Source organism: Lemur catta, chromosome 8 (assembly GCF_020740605.2).
Source record: "Lemur catta isolate mLemCat1 chromosome 8, mLemCat1.pri, whole genome shotgun sequence".
Classification (NCBI taxonomy): Eukaryota; Metazoa; Chordata; class Mammalia; order Primates; family Lemuridae; genus Lemur; species Lemur catta.
Genome location: NC_059135.1, coordinates 44930851 through 44954710, shown reverse-complemented (window position 1 = coordinate 44954710; position 23860 = coordinate 44930851). Strand labels below are relative to the sequence as shown.

Sequence of the window (23860 nt, the reverse complement as noted above, 5' to 3'; positions counted from 1 at the left end):
CTATCTATAGCTGTTTTCCCACTATAATGGCACAGTTGAGTAGTTGTGACACAGACCCCTAAAATACTTACTTTCTAGCCCCTTACTAAAAAAGTACTAAAGAATAAGCTTTAGACAATAAAAATCACTAGAGAGATATCAATATATGAAGCATTTGGGAGCACCAAACACATACCTATTTGTAGAAATAAGAGTAAATATATGTTAACAGGAAGAGAGTAGAGCTTGTAGTAAGTTCAGTGTGGTACAATTACCCAAAAAGGCGGGCAATGCAGAGAATATCTGCAAAGTTTAATAAACTTTTCTCAATAATTACATATTGGTGGTGGCAGTGTTAGTATTATTATTATGAGATAATTTTGCATGTAATATTTAGAGTAAATCTGTGATTATGAAAAATTACAATTCTTCCATCTTCTGTGTCTTTGAAAACCAGATTCACAATGTGGAAGAAAGACGATATACACACACGTAAAACAGAAGAGGAACGAATCTTGTTTTGAATTGTAGATATCAGAATGAACTCATAAGTGACAGGGAATGAATGTGTCCTGATGAGGTCCAGATGAAACCAATATGCATCCCTAATGCCCAGATTTGGATCTTGAAATACTATTTCCCACTGAAAGAAACTAGAAGGAATGGCTGATTTCAGGTCTGAGCAAAAATATGCACAAGATGAGGCTGGTACATCTTGTCATATTGGATAACAAGAAAGCTCCCAAGCGACTGCAAGTGTTTCCACTGGCCAAAGATGAGGCAATTTGAGCTTCAACATGAATAGTAAGTATAATGGATGCAAAATCACCAAACATGCTTAATTCTAGGAGTTAATAATTTATTGGTTATCTAGAAAATAAAGGCAAAGATTCAAGCATTTATTTTTCCTTTCTTTTATAAACTGTACTACTCGATAAATAAGTAGATTTAATCTTTTTAAAAAATCACTTTAATCTTCTAAAATAATATGTCACAACTAATATCTGTAAAAAAAACTGACATTTTGCAACGACCAATGAAGTAACAGAATCAGGTACTAATACCAACAAAAATAAAACAGCTAGACATTCTGTGCCTCCTGACAGAAGAACACAAAATCTACATAGTCTTGCCAAAAAGTTTACATCTGTAAGAAATTATACCTGTTAATGGAGTTTCATAGCAGGAGGTAATGAACTTTATTATAGTTTGAGAATTAAAAAACAGAAGGTAAAATAATAACTGGCTAACAGCTCATTTTCTTGCCTTCATACACAAATTTCCTATCTGTAGGAAACATTTAAATTATTACCTGGTCACTAAGTGTACACTGTTCTGTGCAAATATCAGTGATGAGATTTCGAGCTTGTTTGGCCATTTCATCTAGAAACATATTACATAAGGAAAGACTGCGATCTCCAATATGATGCCGCTGTTAAGGCAGAATAATAATAATTATAAAAGTTACAAGAAAGTACTCTGAATCAAAAACACTTTTAAATAAAAATGGACAATTAAGTTAAAGTCTTATTCTGCAATAAGAGGTGGGGGTGGGGGATGTTACAGATTTGTTTTATCTCATGTAACAACTAACCTACCACCCTATATTTGCAAGAGATGACATAAAATAAGTACTTGGTGATTATAAAATTAACATACCATTGGGAAGAATCTTGAAAGATCAGTATTTTCCTTAACATGAAAAACTATGTATTTAATTTTCAAATTCCACAAAGTCCTATATCCAGTTCTTACATATTAAAATATTAAACACACAATATGAGAGAACAGATTTAGAGATTTAGAGTACTGCTTTTTAATCTTACCTCATTTTAAAATTTACATCTAATACATAAATGTGTTTATTTTTTTGAGAAAGGGACTTGGTCTGTCACTCAGGCTAGAGTACAGAGGCACAATCATGGCTCAGTGCAGCCTCCAATTCCTGGGCTCAAGCAATCCTCCTACCTTAGCCTCTCAAGTAGCTAGGACTACAGACCTGTAACACCATGCCTGGCTAAATTTTTTATGTTTTGTAAAGATGAGGTCTCACTGTGTTGCCTAGCTGGTGTCAAACTCCTGGCTTAGAGTGATCCTCCTGCCTAGGCCTCCCAAAGTGCTGGGAACACAAACATTGAGCCATTATGGCTAATTTTTTAACACTGAGCCTAATATTTTTTAGAGATGGAGGTCTGGCAGTCCTCACTATGTTGCTCAGGCTGATCTCGAACTCCTGGCCTCAACTGATCCTCCCGCCTCAGCCCCCAAAGTAGCTAGGATTACAGGCGTGAGCCACCATGCCCAGCTCTACTATATAAATCTTGTCACAACAACTTTGCAATATATAAACTGAAGAGCTCAAATATTTAAATAAAATTGTTAGATTATCAATTCAGTAACAAATTCACAAGGTATTCAAATATCCTGAATCAAACTCCATCCCTCCAAGGGAAAAAAAAGCTGACCATGCATTCTTTGCACGTGAGGGGAAATCATTTATATTTAATTTTTAAGATAATACATAAGTATATGTAGACACACACATATTCACTGAAATCTACCCATCTGCACAGGATTCTTATCTTTTTAGTTTCGGTGGGTTGTAACAGTTTGATGGGTTTTTCTTGTCAGTGTTGGAATTGACAAGTAGAATGCTGAGTATATAATGCTATAAATCTTTATACTATATATGTATAATATATATGTAATATGTATTGTAAATCTGAACTATAAAGTGGCATAGCAATGGAAAATAGAGGATAGATTCCAGAAATGATACATACAAAATATTAGGAAGACTTCACGGGTAATTTAATGGGAAGGGTGATAGTGAGGAAACAGTTAATAGTATATACCAGGTGTTAAGCTTGTGAGAAAAAAAATCATTAAATCTAAAAAAAACCTATAAATCTATTAAAATTAATGCTGTTAATGCCTTCATAGGTGTTAATTCTAAAAGTACTCCCTAATAAACATCCTGCAGGCTAACTTCTGTCTCAAAGTTGGCTTCAAATGGAATACTGGCATACGATCTGCAACAAATATGTTGTCTAGTGCTTAAAGATATTGATAATGTTACTTCTCTCTCCAAGTTTCTTTTCTACAAGTTTTGCAGTTCTAAGTAAAGGGACTAAACACTAAGTTAAATCATAAATAAATACATTATTTAATTTTAATATATATTCTTACCACAATTCCAAACTGATATTTCATCTTCAAAGATTAGAAGAAACATGGAGTACATTTTTGGTAGATACTTGGTATCAACAAAACTACTAGCTAGTTCAATTACTCGGTAATTGGGGGTGGAGGGGTGTGTGCACACATGTCTCATAAATACCAGCAAATCTGGATTTTCCTTAATATTATTTATTACAAGATAATATTATCTGTTAACAAGTCAGTAAAATCTCTTTTGACTTGTTTACTCAGTAATCCATAAATTCAATTTCCAAATCCTTTCAATGATAGTTTAGGAGAAAAATTAAGCATACAAAGTCAATTACTGCACATATCTTTACCATAAATATTAATACCTGACCACCCACCATTTATTTTAATAAAGGTAATTCTAAACTTTATAATATGCTCTTATATATATATGTATGTCTATCCATCTATCTACATGTATCTATTAAGCCTATGTATCTATTCAAGTATTTTCCTGATTCTGCAGCGAGATATATTAGATGGGAAGCTAAATTAGGTAATTATGACTTTGTGAACATTTCGTTGGCTACAAGTTTATTCTAGTTTACTTTGCATACCATATAAATCACAGTACTACACTGAAATTACCTCTTCTGGACACAGTTCATGTGTGCAACTCATAAAATGAGTGCAAAGCAGCGGAAATGCAATTGAGTATCTTGACTGAGAGGGTAACTCCAAACACTGTTGAAACATCTTCTCAAAAGCACGACTATAAAAACTATATAAAAAAATCAGAATCGCAATTTTTAGAGTTAAAATAAAAATTTTCTTGATATAATACACTACAGTTAATTTGATTCAAGTGAATGACAATTACCAACTGGTACCATTTACTACTTAAAAAAGAGAATATCTTTCCTCCAAAGTATCTTTTTCACATCAATAATCATTCCAGAATATAAAAATATTATTTGTATAACAATAACAAATACTGAAAATAAAAAACTTGTATAGAAATATAAACATACCTATGGCAAATGAATACATGACATACAAATGTTACGGAATCAAACTGCATCAAAGCTAAGTCACTATCAATTGTAAAAAATACCATTTTATGTACAACTAAGAAGGAAAAACTGCCAATTCAATAATTGCATGCCATCAATTTTAAATTACATCCAGATTTAAGATATGTTAAATCTAAATGTAAAAGAATGTGAGTTGATAAAATACAGTACATCTCAGAGTAACAAGACAAGCAGTAAATAAACATGTTTATTTTGGATGTGCCAAGCAAAACAGAGTGTGACTATGAGAAAATATGGGTAAAAATTTAACTATTACTGATAATTACAAATTTCAAACATTACTCAAAGTGCTTTTAGTTCCAAGAAAGTAGAGAGGACTTTTTAATTGTTGTAGCCTTCTTTTGCAATAGGAACCTTTAAGTAGCTAAAAAAATACCTAAACATAAAACTTTTCATTTTCTAAGGTAGACTTTGTGTCAAATAGTAGTACAGGGCTCCGAATAATCTCAATAATTCTTGCAAATCTGACATGTGATGTATTTCCTAAAAGTAAACCTAAAAGTGTATTTCCTAATGTGTTCCATGAGTTCCTTTAAAAGGCCTTCTCTGTCTGGTGATTTGGATTTCTTCTGCAATACTGCTAATTTAAGCTCTCTTAACAAACTGCCAAAATTAATGTAGACTGAGTTATTTTCCAAAATAAAAGCCATGACAAGCTTTTCGTAATCACCTCTACTCAATACATAGGAACTCTCACCATCCACTGAAATTATCTCAGCATTTTAGAAATAGAGAGACATACTAGGTTATTCCAATCCACTTCCTTAAAGGAAAAATAAAAAGGCCAAAAAGCAGGAAATAGAGTGGATATTGTGTAGTACTGGAGTCAGAATACTTGAGTTTGAATCCTGGTCTCACTGTTCATTAATCTGATCACAACCAAGTTCACTTATTCATTCAAACATTTATGAAGCATCTACTTTATTAGATACTAACAAAAACATAGTCTTCCTTTAAGGACCACTTTTTCTAGGGAGGAAGAAAGGGAAAAAATAAACTACTAAGTTTCACAACAGAGGCTATGATATTATACAAAGGAGAGTAAAGTAGAATGCAGAAAGTAGTTACCACATCATAATGTTAATATTTAATTTAACACTATGGAAGTGAAGTTACTAGGTATTTCCAACATTTGCTCTATTTTACCCTGATCTACAACTTCTTTTTCCCCTTAGCCTAATCATGCAAATGAGGGCCTTAAGGTAACCTGAATGACTATTCTTCACCTCCTCAAACAAAAAGAAACAAAATTCACATCAATACGAGTTACTGTTATAGAGAATTAAAAATAGACATGAAATCCCAACTTCATTAAGCTTCTTTTGGTGGCAAGTTTTTAAAGCCCACTAACCCTTTTATTTTTAAGAGTTTATTACTGAACTATCTTAAGGAACATGCTAATATAAAAACAGTCAAGAAATATATCTTCAGATACCAAAAATTTCAAATGCAAATTTAAACAAAATTTCAACATACCAAAATATGGAGAGATCTGATGTTTCCACCAACATTTCCACCAAGGAATCTACCATTTTTGTATGAAAAATTATTGTATTCATCATCTTTCCGAGTTCTCTGTGATCTGCAAGGCCAAGTGAAGCCTTAGAGACACTAGTATATGCCTGTAAAAGTACAGCAAAAAACAAAAGTAGTTTAGGTAGAGATCCATGACTTTAGACTTGCCATTCTATAGGGAAAAAAAGACCATTATTGAAAAATATTTAAACTGTACATTGTAACACTAACATCTTTTAATTGTCTGTAGTGACCCTAACTGGAAATTCCTATCAAGAATTTCTTTAATAAACTGAAATACTAATGTCCATAAAACAGAATCTAATATATAGATCATTCATCTTTAACCCCAAAGGACCTAAAGTTAAAATATCAAATGTATAAAACAATTGTCATGTTAACCCTACCAAAAGAAATTTTCAACCTAATTCAAGACAGAAAACACATAGGAAATAATCAGATGAAAGTAAGTATTGCACATGTTGACTCAGTGAGGGTTTAGATTATACTGAATCACTAAAAGTAGGATAATACAATATACTGTACTAATTTGATGAATTCTAGAAGAGTACTGAAGATTGTAAAAATTAGTGTAGGCTGTCCAAAAAGGTGATAGAACTTTAGCCAAACCCATCAAGATAGGTTGTAGGGAAAGAAATTCCACAATTGGAATACCAAATCACAAAGAGCAGAATCATGCCCATGGATAGTAGACATTGCAGAAAGGCAGAGAATAAGAATAGGAGGGGTGCCTGCAGAATAAATATTGTTTGGTATGGCTAGAATTTGAGTGCAAAGAAGACAAGGGGAGGAATGAAAAGAGATTCAATCAGACCATGTACAACTTTGTATAGAATTTTAAAGAATTTAAACTTTTTGGTGAACCACTAAGGGTTCTGTGTCATGGCCAGTTCTTGTGTTAGAAAGACTGCTCTATATAGAGCAATGGCCAGGGAGGCTTGGCTGGGAAGGAAACAGGAGGCAGAAATCTGTTAGGGAGCAGTGGCAGCAATAGGTTAGATAGGATTATGATGGTCTGGTCTAGAGTGGTGGTGGTTTAAAAGAGTTTAATCTGGGAAATGACTAGATGTGGTGAGCAACAGGAATTATGAATGATGGTCGGGGTTCTGACTGTTGGGTGACACTCTTTCCTGGATCTCCTGCTCCCATACCTCTTGCTGGGTATGCCAAGAAGGCAAGGCCTAGACCACTCAATCCCTAGACCATTTCTTAGTATTATGTTTGTGGCTAACAAATTTGAGGGATTAAGTAATGTTTCCCTTTGAACAAAGAGCAAGTATGCTTACTGCTGATGATATAACAAAGAGTGACTCAAATTCAGTGTTCCTTACCTGCAACACAAACCCACTGCATACACAGCACTTATCTGGGCCCCTCTGTACCACCCCTGCAGGACTTAGGGACACAGGGAAAACGATGTATATATATTAATGCTCATGCTATTTTCTAGGCAATGAATACTAAAGTCTTTTGTCTCTAACCCAGTAGCCCATGTCTTCCGCCAATATCTATGAAAATAGTAAGAGACTAAATTATTGCCTTTTAAGTGGGATAAAAATCAAATCTCAAACCCTACGACATTAAAGAGCCATTAGGTGGATAATGTTACCATCTACTAAGATACCACAGAGAAGCAGAGTTTTGCATTGTGTTGTTTTTGTTTGCCGGGAAAGAGAAAAAATGAAGAATAACAATGGCAAAATATACTTTGGACATTTATCAAAAACTAAGCCTAATGAGCTTTACATACCAATAATCAATTTTAGAGTATAAAGAGAAACAGTGGTGGCTATGAATTCAATAAAGACTTCCATTAACTGACCTTCATTTAAAAAAACAAGAATTTATGCTTCTAATTAGCTCACAGAACATTCTCTAGGACAGGCCATACGTTAAGACACAAAATAAGTTTCAACAAATTTAAAAAACTGACATCATACCAAGTACCCTATCTGACCAAAATGGAATAAAATCAGATATCAATAATGAGGAAAACTTAGGAAACTACACAAATATATGAAAATTAAACACCATGGTCCTGAATGACCAATGAGTTAATGAAAAAATTAAGAAGGATAATTAAAAATTTTGTGAAACGAAGACAGAAACACAACATACCAAAACCTATGGGATATAGAAAAAGCACAGCTAAGAGAGAAGTTTATAGCAATAAGCACCTACATCAAAAAATATAAAGATTTCAAATAAACAACCTAGGGCCAAGTATGGTGGCTCATGCCTGTAATTCTAGCACTTTGGGAGGCCAAGGCAAGGAGATTGCTTGAGGCCAGGAGTTCGAGACCAGCCTGAGCAAGAGCAAGACCCTGTCTCTACAAAAAACAGAAAAATTAGCCGGATGTAGGGGTGTGAACCTGTTGTCCCAGCTACTTGGGAGGCTGAGGCAGGAAGATCGCTTGAGCCCAGTGAGCTATGATGATGCCACTGCACTCTAGTCAGGGCTAAAGAGCAAGACTCTGTCTCAGAAACAAACAAACAAGGAAAAACTAACATATTAAATAATAATAAAAGTTAAGTTATCCTTACCTGTAACCTAAACCAATCTAATCTCATTCCTCTGAAATCAAATACTTCCCCATCTTCAACTGTAATAGGAAAAAATATATATATTACAAAGCAAATTAATGTTTTTGCAAATCTATAATCATATTCTAAAATTTAAAAGCTAAGACAAATCCATTTCTGGGTATATATCTAAAAGAATTAAAATGAAAGCCTTGAAGAGATATTTGTATACCCATGTTCACAGCAGTATTGTTCACAATAGCCAAAGGTGAAAGCAACTGAAATGTCCATTGACAGATGAATGGATAAACAAAATGTAGTATATAAATACAATGGAGTATTATTCTGCCTTTAAGAGGAAGGAAATTTTGACACATGCTGCTATAGCTAAACCCTGAGGACATTATGCACAATGAAATTAGCCAGTCACAAAAAGACAAGTACTGCATGATTCCACTTATACGAGGTATCTAGAGTAGTCGAACTCATAGAAACATAAGTAGAATGGTGGTTGCCAGGGGCTCGCAGGAGAGGGGAGTAGGGTGTTGTTGTTCAGTGGCTAGAGTTTCAGTTTTGTCAGATGAAAACGTTTTGGAGATTCGCTGTACAATACTTGGTCGTACAATAATATGAATATACTTACTACTAAACTATATACTCAAAAATGATTAGGTCAAGTTTACGTGTACTATTTAAGAGCTAAGACAGTGAAACAATTTTCATATCTCTTAGTTATACTAAGAGAAGTGTAGACTTCTCTCCTAAGCTGTCTGATTCTCAGTGTGTTTACATGTTAATTTGAAGGAGTTAGAACTTCAGGGATACTATGGATAGAAACTATGGCTGGCATGCTGACATTCTACAAAACAACTCCATATAAACCAAATATCACCAGGCAAGATTATAGTAGCTTCATTATTTAAACATGGTAGCTTATAAAGGATTGGGGAAGTGAAACTCAATGGAAATCAACCTGGGGGGAAGGGAGAGGGTGGGACGGGTGAAAATCTACCTAACGGGTACAGTGAACAATATCTAGGTGACTGGTACTCTTATAATCATGACTGGGGTATTATAAAAGCGATTCATGTAACCAAAATACCAAACAATTAGTGCCCTGTAATACTTTGAAATAACACCCCCCAAAAAGACTGAACTACAATAAACATTTAAATATTTTATTACTCAAAAATTTTCAAAGTTTCCGATACTTTTTATTAAAAGACTGTAAAACTAAAATATCATATCAATATATTGGAATGGATTGTTCAAATAATGAAGAGGTGATCTACTGTATGACATCAATTTTTAAAATTGACAGCGCTGAGCTCAAATTCCTATTCTTATTTAATACCTGTTATAGCTTGGTAAATTATCTTACATAATTAAGACGATAACTCTCAAATCCTGAGTTTCCAAATCTCTCAAATAAAAATAACAGTGCTGAAAAAAGTGATATGGGCCAGGTGCAGGGGCTCACGCCTATAATCCTAGCACTTTGGGAGGCCAAGACAGGAGGATCACTTGAGGATAGGAGTGCAAGACTAGTCTGAACAACACAGCAAAACCCCTATCTCTCTTAAAAAAAAAAAAAAAAAATTAGCCAGGCATGGTGGCCCCAGCCTGCAGTCCTAGCTACTCAGGAGCCTGAGGAAAGAGGATACCTTGAGCCCAAGAGTTCGAGGCTGCAGCTACGATCTGGCTGCTGTACTCTAGCCTAGGTGACAGAGTGAGACCTTGTCTCTAAAAAAGCAAACGAACAAAAGTCAGGTAGACTAAATGGGATAATATAAATAAAGTGCCTGGCACTGATTAAACATTTTATAAATGGTATGGACTATTATTATAGATGTGCTTGGACCAAATATATCCTTTGTTAAAATATGCAGTTCTCTTTTTTGTTCTATTTTGTTACAAAATATCGTCTTTTTTCCTGCTGAATATTAAGAAATATCAAACTATAATCTTATGATTTTTATAAACAACACCACAAACCCATTTTGAAAACCTTTGCTTCAAAGAGAACAAAGTTAAGGTAAAAGACAGTATGTCCAAAAATGAGATGAGTGACCTCATAAAAATTAACCATTAAATTCTCTCCTTAATCATGTTTGAAAACCTAATCAGAAGATAATATGCTTTTACTTAAAAGACTTACTACCTTGTTTCACACTTAGGGAAGTCATAGTGTTCACAAAAGAGGACATGATGATTGATTCATCTTCAGGGCAAACAGAAAGATTCTGAAAAAGAACAAAAAGTAATGTTAAAAATATTTAGTTGGGAAACTACTCATAGGTCCATCAACTAGTGGATGGATAAATAAACAGGTACATCCATACTATGGAATATAATAACAAAGGAATGAAATTTTAATATATACCATAACACGAATGAATCTTAAAAACATTATGCTAAGTGAAAGAATTAAAAAATAAAAGATTATATAGTATATGATTCCATTTATACGAGAAAATTTTTTTAAGGCAAAACTATAGTGGCAAAACATCAGATCTGTTGCGTCAGGGGTGTATGAAAGAACTCACAATAAAGGTACACAAGCAAACTTTTAAAGGTTTTAGAAACATTCTTTATCTTGAATGTGGTGGTGGTTACACAAATGCATTTATAAGGCTGACAAAATTTAAAATATACCCTCAAAATGGGTGATTTTTATTGCATGTAGATTATGCCTCAAAAATATTTGGACCAAAAAACCTCCCTTTCAAACTACCTTTTAAAAAACAAATACTTAACAAACTGCATCTAAAGCAAATATCAAAAGTAAATTTTTAAAAAAGTGGATGCTTAGCTCACAAATAGCATAAATAAAATACATTTTAAAAATATTAAGATCTATAGAATGATGTGAATATCACTGAACTGCATACTTCAAAATGGCTGCAATGGTAAATTTTGTTATATGTATTTTACCACAATAAAAAAAATTAACACCAACTACAGTGAATTATATAACTGGTTTATAATCTTAGCTCTAAATTTACATGCTAGCCAATGGTTAAAAACACTGTTAATGTACTTTGCAACAGAAGAGAGTAGTAAAATGTTCAGGGTTTGGAGTTAAGACTTGAGTTTGAATACTGGCTTTACTTATGAACTGTGTGATACTAGCAAGTTACATAGTATCTTTTTTCCTCAACAAGTAGTAGTAACTATACCTACCCTCACAAAATTGTTGTACAGATTTAATAAGATATATGTAGTATCAATAAATATGGCAATTATTAATATCACCATTATTGCTGCTGCTGATACTAGTACTATTAGTATAATCCCAGAAGAAATGCTAATAATTAATTTTCTCAGTGTTAGTAAACTCCACTTTATACAAAAATAGACTTCAAGTGACTTAAAAATTTTAGCATTGTAACAAAAATCTGTAAAGTAAATTAATAAATGTCCAAATAGCCATAACATGTTTTAAAAGTTACACAGAACCAGGAGTTCTGGTTTACTTTTTAAATTGTATGCTAGTATGAATAAGTAATAAACAGTAACAACAGCCTATGGTTTATCTGGTAAGTAATAACTATTCAAATAAAACTACAGCAACGCAATAATACTCTAGATTTCCTGTTCCCTTTGTAAATGGTCTTTCGAAAGGAAGCATCAGAGCTCCATCTAGTGGATAAAGAAGAAATAAACTATGTAGTTTAGGAATAGTAACCTATAACTTACAAGGTCAACAATTACATCTTTATGTTGATTTGAAAAAAAGTAGGATTTCAAAATATGGTTATTTCTCTGGAAAACCAGCAGCTTTAGAGTAGTCTTTGTATAAAGAAAATTCTTACTGCTTTTTCCTTATACTAGTTTTAGACATCTGTAATTTTATAAAGGGAAACAAAATAAAATACTATATTTCTTAGTTTATTTAGAATAAAAATTTTAAAAGTTAAATATGAAACAGATTGAATAAATAAATTATAGAAAGCAAGAAGAAAAACTAAAACTAAAATTCAATAGAGGAAAATCCAAACTGAAAATAAAAATTAGGCCATTTATATTAGAACATCTAGATGCAGTCTTTATTTATCAGCCATCCTCTAACATAATGTTCAAAAAGATTTTTATTCTACTTTTCTTCTAATACTTAATTATCAATTATCATCTAATCTTCTAATACTTAATTATCTCTCTCATCTCTTCTGTATCTCCACAGCCACTGTTCAAGTTCAGGTACTCATCAGCTCTCACCTACCCTACCATAAGTTATTTTTCTTCTGATCTCTCTGCCTCTTTCTTCCCTTGATCCCAAGCTATCTACCATCCACACTGAGCTAGGGTGACGCTTCTAAAGAGCAAATCTGATTTATAACTAACCTCCACTTTCGTGAGGCCCTCTCTACTGGTTAGTGTAGTATGGAGTATCCTCCCTCTCCAGGATAATATCCCTTCATTATGTTCACTGTGAGCTTTGTACACATTTATGCACAACACCAATCACAGTAGACTACAATTAATTGTTACCTTCTCCCTAAATAATGATCTCCTTGACAAAATCTGACCATGACCTATTTAACTTATATCTCTACTGCTTGGAATATGATTATATCTTATAAATGTCTGTTGAGCAAACAGATCAATTACTAAAAAGGTGAGAGAGAGAAGGAACAAAAGAGGGAATAATATGCGATAGTTTTTACCTGCACGAGTTCATTGAGGACAACAGCATCAAAGCCAGAAAGGTACTGCACGTAATACCTCTGCATTACAGGTCCATATTTCCTTACGTGTGCTCTAAGCTCTTCCATGTAAAATATTAACTCTGCAATGTGCCTTTTTTAAAAATTCAAGAAAAGTATTCCAAAGAATAAATTTGTTATCAAAGAAAATATTAAATGTCCTCAATATTACTTCTAGAAGTTTTATTCTTAAAATGGGCATTGTTTAATATTTAATGTCAATTACTTATTTCATATGAATAAAGAAATGGAAAGCAAAAACAAAAATAAGCTAAGACTAAAGATCGTCAGCAAAAAAACCAACCTTAAAATAAAATCAGCACATCTTATAAATATATCATCAAAAAAAAGTCTCAAATGAAAGAGGATTAGCAAGAAATAAGATTTTTCTGTATGCTCTTATGTCTCTGCTTCATTTATCTAATTCCAGTTGAGAGACTGTGGACTAAAATGGGAAAAAGACATTTTAATGACACACCGAGTTGCAACTCTATAAAAATTTTTATTTACATGTTTTATGTAGTAAAATATTGAAAAATGAATTCCACAGGAAACATTATTGGACACAGCAAGAAAACAAGTAATTTATCATCAACTAGCATACTAGAGAGAAAACATTAAAAGTCCTAATTTCAAGCTAAAGTTGACTGACAATTCTTGTCATCTAATATTACAAATATTTGTTATGACAAATATGAAAAGCTCTAGAAACAAGTTCTTCAAAATAATTTTGCTTCATATAAGTCCCCAGATTCCATAACCCATAAATCAGAATACAGATGGCCCAAGACTTACGATGGTTTGACTTACAATTTTTCTGTTTTACAATGGTGTGAAAACAGTTGTAGAAACTGTACTTCAAATTTGAATTTTGATCTTTTCCCAGGCTAGCAACATGCAGTAGGATACTCTCTCACAGCAACAGCGAGCCACAACTTTCAGTCAGCCACGTGAACATGAGGATAAACAACTGATACTCTACAGTGTGTTGCCAGATGATTTTGCCCAATCGTAGGCTAATAGAAGTGCTCTGAACATGTTCACAGTAGGCTAGGCTAAACTATCATGCTCTGTAGGTAGGTCTGGTTTAGTAAATGCATTTTAACTTATATTTTCAACTTATGATGGGTTTATCTAGACATAACCCCATTGTAAATCAAGGATCATTTGTACACAGAAAATAATTTCTTTAATGTTGCTAACTTACTTATCTATAAAATCATCTGCACTCTTCTTTGGCATGTTATCTGCATGACGAAGAAGCCAGATAATTTCATCACGGGCAAAGGATAATGCCATAAAAACAAAAAGTGCCTATCAAAAGAAAATTACATTGTTTACTCTCATTCAAAGGTTAAAACCAAAATCAATTCATAATCTTTCCTTAAGTGAAAAGTCATTGGCAAGAAATGATAATATCAAATTTAAAAGAGAGAAGAGACCAACAGGAGAGGACAGAAGAGATCTTGAGGGAGAGAATGCATACAAGGAAGAAGAAAAATGCAGGGAAGTGTGATGTACCATACCAGTTTTAAGTTAGTAAATGCATTCTCTGTAAATGTAAAAATCATTTTATGTAGTCCCTAACTCAAATTTTAATAAAATTTCATATGGAAGAAATGTTTTTAAGAATTTTAATATGGTACCATTATTGAAATAAAAACAAAATCAATTACCTTGGGGCCTAGCAAGCCAGGTTGATCAGAGAGAACAGTAGCCAATTCTTTCAGTGCAGACCTTAAAAACTTGCGTCTTTCTCTGTGCATTGAACCACTGTAAGGAAAGACACCATTATGGTTTACCTGCTTCTACTAAAATTATGATTAGCAATTAAAGTAACTAACATTTCTGATTCAACTTCCAAAGTTTTTTTTTTAGGAAGCAGAATGCCCTATAAAAATCATCTTCTATGTATTTGACATTAAGTGAGCTTCTAATCTTATGTTTATCTTTGCCTTTCTTGTGTTGCTTTTGTAACCAAGACTGTCCTCCTATGAAGATCCTACCCAACCTTCAAGACCTATCCTTCAAGAAGCATCTTCGCAATATCCTGCTGTGTATTTCTGAATAATTTCTGCAATTTTAGTATTGTATAGCTTAGCACTTTATAAACTGGACTGAAATTCTTGAAGGCAAGAATTGTACTATATTTTTATTACTTCCACATAGAATGTAATAAATATAACAATAAATATCTGGTTATCTATGTCCTTATTAAGTATATTCCTATTAAATATATATTATAAAACTGACTAAACAAGAGCTACAGTCAATAAAGATAATGGGATGAAATCTGTTTGGTGCTCCTGTTCAAAAATAGAAAGATAGGAAAGGAAAGGGACACTCATAAATATTCACATACTAGGGATTTTAAAATACAAATTCAGATTAGAAAGAACTTACGCTCACACATTAACACAGGGACAAAAATAAAATGTTCTAAGTATTCCATCTCCTCATACTATGCAAAATAGATACTGTACCAAGAAAGTTTTAAAATTTAGATAGGTGTATAAAATTCATACATATATATAGATATGAACAATACATATGCCAAACACCCAGGTATAAAGAATATACAACACCAGTAATTTTGCTGTGACACACATTAGCTTCAGAAGACTCAAATTAAAATCCATCGTCTGCCTGTATCACTTTAGGCTCCAACTCTACTTCAGCTTCTCATCTATAAAGTAAGCATGATGGCACCTGCTTTGAAAGACATACACATCTTTCATGATGCCTTAATATATAGTACTTCTATACTATGCTGCTTTAATTTCAATGACAACCTCTTTTTACCAACAGTAATAAAGTCATCTGGTATCATTTCCAAGAAGGAAATGGGAAAATGTTGTTTTGACTGATTTACTTCATAGGGTTGCTGTGAGGCGTATGCGGTATTTATTGAGAGAAAATGTCTATAAAGTACTTGGGGCCGGGCGCGGTGGCTCATGCCTGTAATCCTAGCCCTCTGGGAGGCCAAGGTGGGTGGATCTCTGGAGGTCAGGAGTTCAAGATCAGCCTGAGCGAGACCCCGTCTCTACTAAAAATAGAAATAAAAATTATCTGGCCAACGAAAAATATATATAGAAAAAATTAGCCGGGCATGGTGGCGCATGCCTGTAGTCCCAGCTACTCGGGAGGCTGAGGCAGGAGGATTGCTCGAGCCCAGGAGTTTGAGGTTGCTGTGAGCTAGGCTGACGCCACGGCACTCAGTCTAGTCCGGGCAACAAAGTGAGACTCCGTCTCAAAAAAAATAAACAAATAAAAAAATAAAGTACTTGGACCTGGCATATGGAAACAAGTTATAGGAATGACTACTGCTTACTATTTATAATTATTGTATGTAATATATAGAAGAAAGGGAATAAAAATATCTTTCTTACAAAAGATCTTTATAGAAGGCAGCTATGATGCTATACAGCTGCCTATGACAGGGACTATCCCATGAAGAAATGGTTATCGTAAGTATTTCTACAAGTCTAGAAAAGAATTCTAACAAACCCCAAAGCATGCCATTTGCACTAGAGAATAATTTTTGAATAATGTAAGCACATGTACTTCATTCAAGTAAAAAAAAAACAAAACTATAAATGAGGAATGATATAACACAGATACAATGGTTTAAATTCCTGACATCTATCCCCCATAGCCTAAACTTAATTCTAAAACTTGTGGCTTTTTAGTTTCATCTATGGAATGGTGCTTATCTTTCCTCTGCCTTATCTAGAAATACTGAAGGATCAGATAATATTATCGATACATTTCCTAACCTCATTGGTGAAAATACTCTACATAAGTATTAATATATCACATACATAACAATTAAAATGCAATATCAAATTATTTAGAATTATTTCATGAGAAAAGTGGAAAAGTTCAAAAGACTTAAATACATTAATTTCTAATTTAGGATATCTATATATTTACTAATATAAATAACTAAAATTGGGGCAAAGTGTAAGGTTAACATATTTTCCAAAGTAAATACTTTTTGAGGGAGTTTGAGAATACATCAAGTTTCATGAAGTAGTAAAAATATCAGCACAACTTACAAAATCAGCACAACTTATTGGTATGAAAAGCATAGTAGCAGTAAGAGATGATACCTAAAAGTCCCTTGTATGGTACTTCCTTATAGCATATTATCAATACTTCAAAAATACTTAAAAACTGTCTTCACTAATTCCAAGTTTACTATATATTTAGGCTATATACTTAATATTTCTCACTGATTGAAAGTCTCTGTCTTCTACTATCACATCTTGCACACTACTAATCCATACCTACTTCAACAAAATAATGCTTTATTTTGTTGAATCAAGAAAGGAATTCTTGATTAAAAGTACCACAGATAAAACAGAACTACTTACGCATGCGACACAGCTGCCTCCTTGCATTCTCTTATGTCATTAATACGTTTATTATAGCTATGTGCAAAAAAATAAATTAGAACCATATTAATCTTAATTTGATAAGTAACAGTCAAAATGAGTAAGTCAAATACTAAAAGTCAATTAAAAATTGCTTATTATCAACAAAAAAACGGGCCCTCAAACTGGAAATGCATAAAAGTTGTTTAACTGCATCCTTGCCTAGCACTTTAGGTCTCCAGTCAAGCCTTCCTAAAAAAGTAAATCTAACATTATAATAAGTTCAACAATAAAATGAAGCTTTACAGTGCAGATTTTTACTTTACTAAATCTTACTACTTCCTTCAGCTCCAATGGAGCCATTAAAATTATACTTCTGATATAATTAACAGTGATTTCCAAAAATCTAAAGTGCAAACAAAGCTATCACTTCTGATGTTTTATCAAGGCTATCTCATAAGCATGGAAAAATTCTGAAAGGACATACATTATACTAGTAATCAACAGTGGTGATGGGGTATAAAGGATTTGTGGTGGAGAAAACTAAGGCAGGAAAACATTTGCCTACTTTGAATTATTTTGAGAGATAGAATTATATATGGGTAATTTTTACCTATCATTTTTCAAAAAAATACTTATTTTTCATATTAAAAAAATTTAATTAGAAGAAACAGAATATCAACACCAACCAGTCCAAAGGTACCAATGAAAAAACAGATGCTAATAAATAATTTCCTGAGTAACACACACAAAAACTCAAAATCCTAAAATGTTAAAGGAAAAATATCTTCCTAACAATGTGGCTAGAACCACTTCCACCAAAATGAACTACAACTTCTGTATTTAAGTGCTCTAAGATTCAAGTGTTCTTTGAGCAAATGTCCAAAATATACGAATTCTGTAATCATCAGCCTCTATAATTAATAAGCTTTTTATATTTATGGTTTGACTATGATAATTTGCATTTTAAATTGGATGAACTCATAATTTAATCAAAATTAAATTTTCTCAGTTTTAAATACAGAGATTCTTTAACAAATTTATCACTAAAAAATCACATTGGTTTCATAGTGCTATTAATTTACTTGCACCATACATAAGAGTTCATTCAGTATACACAGACCACCTGTTTTTAAATGTTTACATATATTTAAATATGATTCCACAAAAACATTGTCAGTATGCTAAGACAATACAAGTTTTATGATTTTCAATATAATGAAATTACAGTATGACAAAGCCCTTATCACATAGAATATTTCAGGGTTTTCCACTATCTAAAATAAGAGCTGAAAAATACATAGGGCATTGTTCTTCATATTATGACTGATAGATCATGGGCACTAGAATATCAGAATCACCTACGGTGACAGAAGTCAGAATAGTGGTCACTTGAGAAAAGAGTAGGGTGGATTAGGGGTGGCAGCATTGACCAGAAAGAGGCATAAAGGAATTTTCCAGGGATGATAGAAATATTATACATCTTAAGTGGTGGTCACACAGGAGTATTCATATACAAAGTCAATGACCTATACACCTAAAATTTATGCATTCTTCTGTTTGTAAATTTTACCTCAATAAAATATTAAGGGAGAAAAGGGCAGATTCCTTTAAACTCTCCAAGATATGGACAAAAGAGGCTGGGGTGATGCCCAGGAACCTGGATTTTAATTTGCATCCCAGGGTAATTCTTATGCACACTAAAATTTTAGATATATTGGCTTAAACTGTGCCAGACATCTTTAATAACTAATAGAAGCTTTATTTTACCTCAATTTCATGAGGACATTATTGAATTGGATATGAAATCAATGTAAGCAAATTTCATTTTTAGCTGAACCTAGCAAGCCCAACATAATCATTTAACATAAACACAGAGTATCCTAGTATATTTTAGATGCTCCTAGTTTCAAAAGATTTTATAATTGTTAATAAGTCTGAGCTCAATGTGGATTTTATATACTGGTTGCAGAATCTCAAATGGAGAGAAATAAAGGCATTAAAAATTTCAAAGAAACAACTTTCAGAGAATTATTTGCTTTACATCAAATAATTGAAAATACATCACTTAAAACTCTTTGCATTGTAAGGAATAATGACTTCCTATGTGCAGCAGAATGACTTCTAGAATTGTTATAATAAATCTAATGAAGTATTTTTGATCACTTCATACACTTTTACAGATGCACTCTATTCTAAAATAGCACTTCTAAAAATTTCAAAACTCTAAAATACATATGGTACTTTCAATCATATTTATGTCTAAAACCGTGTATGAGGACGTATCTTCCTTTTCCTAGAATACAAATTTTAAAAGAACATGAAATACAGATTTTTTTTAATATGTGAAGTTACCTGTAAAAAATGATTCTTACCTGTCAGGATGATTGTTAGAAACAACTTGCTTTGACCAGAGTAAGATGGTAGAGGTTGATCTTTCTGCATGATGTGACTACTTCTCTATCCCTCAAAAGTTCAGTAAAAACAAACCACTTAACACCCTTCTCCAAAAAAGACAAAATAAGTAAAAATGCCATACCCTCGTATGTTTACAAATAAGTCTTCCGCAGCTTTGTGAATGTGGAAAACTTCATCTCGGAAGAGTGAGAGGCAAGAGCTACTTTGAAGAGCTAGCTTCCAAAGGTTCAGTGCTGTAGCATCAGTATTTAGGATCCCATGGCACAAAATAAAGCCAACTTTAAATAAAAAGAAAAGCAAATACAAATGTAAAAGTATTCCAAAGTTTGGTTACAGTATAGCTTTTTAAAAATACAGAAACATAACCACAATCACTAAATTGGAGCTTTTATACATGTATATATAACATGCTAATTGTATTTTTCTTTTCCTTTTTTTTTTTTTGAGATAGGGTCTCACTCTGTCACACAGGCTCCATGGAGTACAGTGGCAAGATCATAGCTCACCGCAACCTCTAACTCCCAGGCTTAAGCGACCCTCTACAGCAGCAACCCAAGTAGCTAGGATTACAGGCGTGCACCATCATATCCCGCTATTTTTTTTTTTTTTTTTTTTTTTTTAGAAACAGGGTCTTACTTTTACTATGTAGCCCAGGCTGGTCTCGAATTCGTGGCCTTAAGCAATCTCTCAGAAGAGAACCCTGGGGCTACACACTTCCACCACAGACATTACCACTAGAACTGCGGGTGGGCCCAAGCACAGCAGGCTGCCAGACTAACACAGGGAGCTGCCTGGAGATGGTGCAGCAGCACTGCTCCAGAGAGAAGGTACAGTGGGGTCCCACTGGCTTACAAAACCCAAGTGCCATTGCTAGTGTCATTTTGAGGTCCCAGACCCAGGGCACTGTGTCTATCCAGGGGTCGGAGATTCATTGCTGCCACCTACCCACCACCCCAGCTGGGCTGGGGGAGACAGTAGGAAGGCCAGGTGCTTTTGCACTTCCAATGGGAGTGTGCTGTGAGCCCCTACCACCCTGGGGGAACATGGACACCCACCAACTTGGCTCATGCTGCTGCCACATAAGCAACTCCATTTAGCCACAGCTGCTGCAGGACATAGGAGAGAGAGCCCAGAGCCCCAGGCACCTGCTGCCACCGTCTGAGTGGCACAGCCACCACCAACAGACGTGGAGAGCCCAAATGCTCACTCCACTGCACATCAACCCCCTCACTGCTGCCACCTGTCCTGGGCAGGGTGAAATCTCACGCCACCACCCACCAACTGCACCACTACCAATGGATCTGGGTGGTACAAACCCTCACAGTGCCTGCACCCATCACCTGCCACATGCCCGAGTACACTCATCACTCACCACATACCTGCCATGTGCTGACACACAGTTCCCAGGAGAAGACAGTATGTTACTGCAAAGCTATCTGTCTTGAGCTGATATAAGAGGTCTCAGATAAAAAGAAAGCAACATAAGAACTCTCGCAACATGAAAAAATAGGCTTCCCTAAAGGATCACAATAGTCCAACAACAGACTCCAACCAAAAGCAAACTGTTGGAATGTCAGATATGGAATTCAGAATACAGATGGAGAGTAAGATCAATGAGATTGATGAGAAAATTGAAAATAAACACAAAGAAACCAAAAAAATAATTCAGGACATGAATAAAAAATTTCCTAAAAAGATAACATAACATAAGAGAAGACAGAACTTAAAGAAATGAAAGAGTCATTTAGGGAATTTCAAAATATAGCAGAAAATGTGAACAACAGACTAAATCAAGCAGAAGAAGGAATTTCAGAGCTAGAATACAAGGCTTTCAAATTAACCCAGTCAGTCAAACATGTAGAACAAAGAATCAAGAAGAATGAATAATCTCTCTGAGAAACATGGGACTATATAAAGTGAACAAATATCAGAATCATATAGGAATCATTTAGGGAGAAGAAGAAAAAGCAAAACTCATCAAAACCTATTTGAGGGAACAATTAAGGAAAACTTCCTCAGTATCCCTAAGATTTAGACATCCAGATGCAATAAAGTCACTGAATACCTGGAAGACTCATGTCAAATAGGACATCCCCAAAGCACACAGTCAACAATCTGGCCAAAGTAAAAGTAAAAGAGAGAATCCTATAAGCTGCAAGACAAAAGCATTAAGTAACAGACTTCTCAACAGAAACCATACAAGCCAGTAGGGATTTAGATCCCATTTTTCAGTCTTCTCAAACAGAGTAATTGCCAGCCAAGAATTTTGTAACCTGAAAAACTAAGTTTCATAAAAGAAGAAGAAATAAAGTCTTTCCTAGACAAGTAAACACTAAGGGAATTTGTCACCACTAGACCTGCCCTACAAAACAATGCTTAAAAGCAATCTATACATAGGACAGAACAATCAATACCAACCAATGTAAAACTACCCAAAAGCTGAAAACTCACAGCTCTTATAAAACAGTAACACAAGGGAGAAAACAAAGCAACTAGTTAATTAACATAATGAACAGAATAGTACTTCACATATCAATATTAACACTGAATATAAATTGTCTTAATGTTCCATTTAAAAGATACAGACTGGCTGAATGGATTAAAAAAACACAAACCAAATATATGGTATCCCCAAGAAACCAATTTAATTTATAAAGACTCTCATAGAAACTCAAGGTAAAGGGATGGAAAAAAATATTCCATGGAAATGGAAATGAAAAGAAAGCAGGAGTAGTTATTTTCATATCAGATAAAACAGACTTAAATCAACAATGGCAAAAAAAAAAGACAAAGACAGTCACTATATAATGATAAAGGGAGCAATTCAGAAAGAAGATCTAACAATTGTAAATAAAAATGCACCTAAAAAAGGAGCTCCTAAATTCAGAAAACATTATTTTGCAAGATCTAAGCAAAGAACAGCAACATCATAACAGATAGGGACATCAACATTCTACTGACAGAACTGGACAGATCATCACAGCAGAAAATCAACAAAGGAACACTGGACTTAAAAGGGACTCTAGAATTTACAGAGCATTCTATCCAAAAGTTACTGAATATACATTCTTCTCATCAGCACATGTGGCACTTTCTAATATAGATCATATATTACGCCACAAAACAAGTATCAGCAAATTTAAAATTATTGAAATCATACCATGTATCTTCTCAGACCACAGTGAAACAAAACTAGAAATAAATTCCAAGAGGAACTCTCAAAACAGCACAAATACATGGAAATTAAACAATCTGCTGTTGAATGATCCTTAGGTCACTGATGAAATCAAGATGGAAATCAAAAGATTTTTTCGAATTGAATGACAAAGATGACACAAGCTTCCAAAATCTGCGAGATACAGCAAAAGCAGTTCCAAGAGGGAAGTTCATAGCCTTAAATGCCTACATCAAAAAGAAAGATCACAAATTAACAACCTAATGTCACACCTCAAGGAGCTAAAAAAAAGAACAAACCAAACCCAAAGCTATCAGAAGAAAAGAAATAACAAAGACCAGAGCAGAACTAAATGAAATGTAAACTAAAAAACAAACCAAAAAAATCACCAAAAGATCAACCAAACAAAAAGCTGGTTCTTTGAAAAGATAAACAAAATCAATAGACTGCTAGCTAGATTAACCATAAATAGAAGAGAAAGGATTCAAAGAAGCTCAATCAGAAATGAAAAAGGAGACATTACAACTGATACCACAGAAATACAAAATATTATCCTTGACTACTATGAAAACCTCTGCACACACAAACTAGAAAATCTAGAGGAAATGGGTAAGTTTTTGGTAACACACCACCTCTCAAACTTGAATCAGGTAGAAACAGAAATTCTGAAAAGACTAATAACCAGTAATGAGACTGAAACTGTAATCAAGAAATCTCCAAACAACAAAAAAACCTGGCACCTGGCACCAGATGGATTCACACCCAAATTCTACCAGACCTAACGAAGAAGAACTGGCACCCATGCTACTGAAACTCTTCCATAACATTAAAAAGCAGGGAATCCTCCCTAACTCATTCTATAAAGTCTGTCTCACCTGATACCAAAGCCAGTAAAGTACACAA

General features: G+C 33.8%; 1 protein-coding gene across 2 annotated transcripts in view; it reads right to left on the bottom strand.

Annotated features, from left to right (window-relative positions):
- Positions 1 to 23860, bottom strand: part of NCKAP1 (NCK associated protein 1) — a 98450-nt gene that overhangs the window by 32118 nt on the left and 42472 nt on the right. Inside the window, exons 9-18 of one of the 2 annotated variants that reach the window (XM_045559792.1) lie at positions 19904 to 20060; positions 17365 to 17421; positions 14665 to 14761; positions 14196 to 14302; positions 12950 to 13082; positions 10444 to 10525; positions 8304 to 8362; positions 5700 to 5845; positions 3778 to 3910; positions 1292 to 1411 (exon numbers count right to left, since the gene is read on the bottom strand). In XM_045559792.1, coding sequence (XP_045415748.1) covers positions 1292 to 1411; positions 3778 to 3910; positions 5700 to 5845; positions 8304 to 8362; positions 10444 to 10525; positions 12950 to 13082; positions 14196 to 14302; positions 14665 to 14761; positions 17365 to 17421; positions 19904 to 20060 — 1091 coding nt within the window. The remainder of the gene's footprint in view (positions 1 to 1291; positions 1412 to 3777; positions 3911 to 5699; positions 5846 to 8303; positions 8363 to 10443; positions 10526 to 12949; positions 13083 to 14195; positions 14303 to 14664; positions 14762 to 17364; positions 17422 to 19903; positions 20061 to 23860) is intronic. The other variant, XM_045559793.1, reaches the window with a different exon arrangement.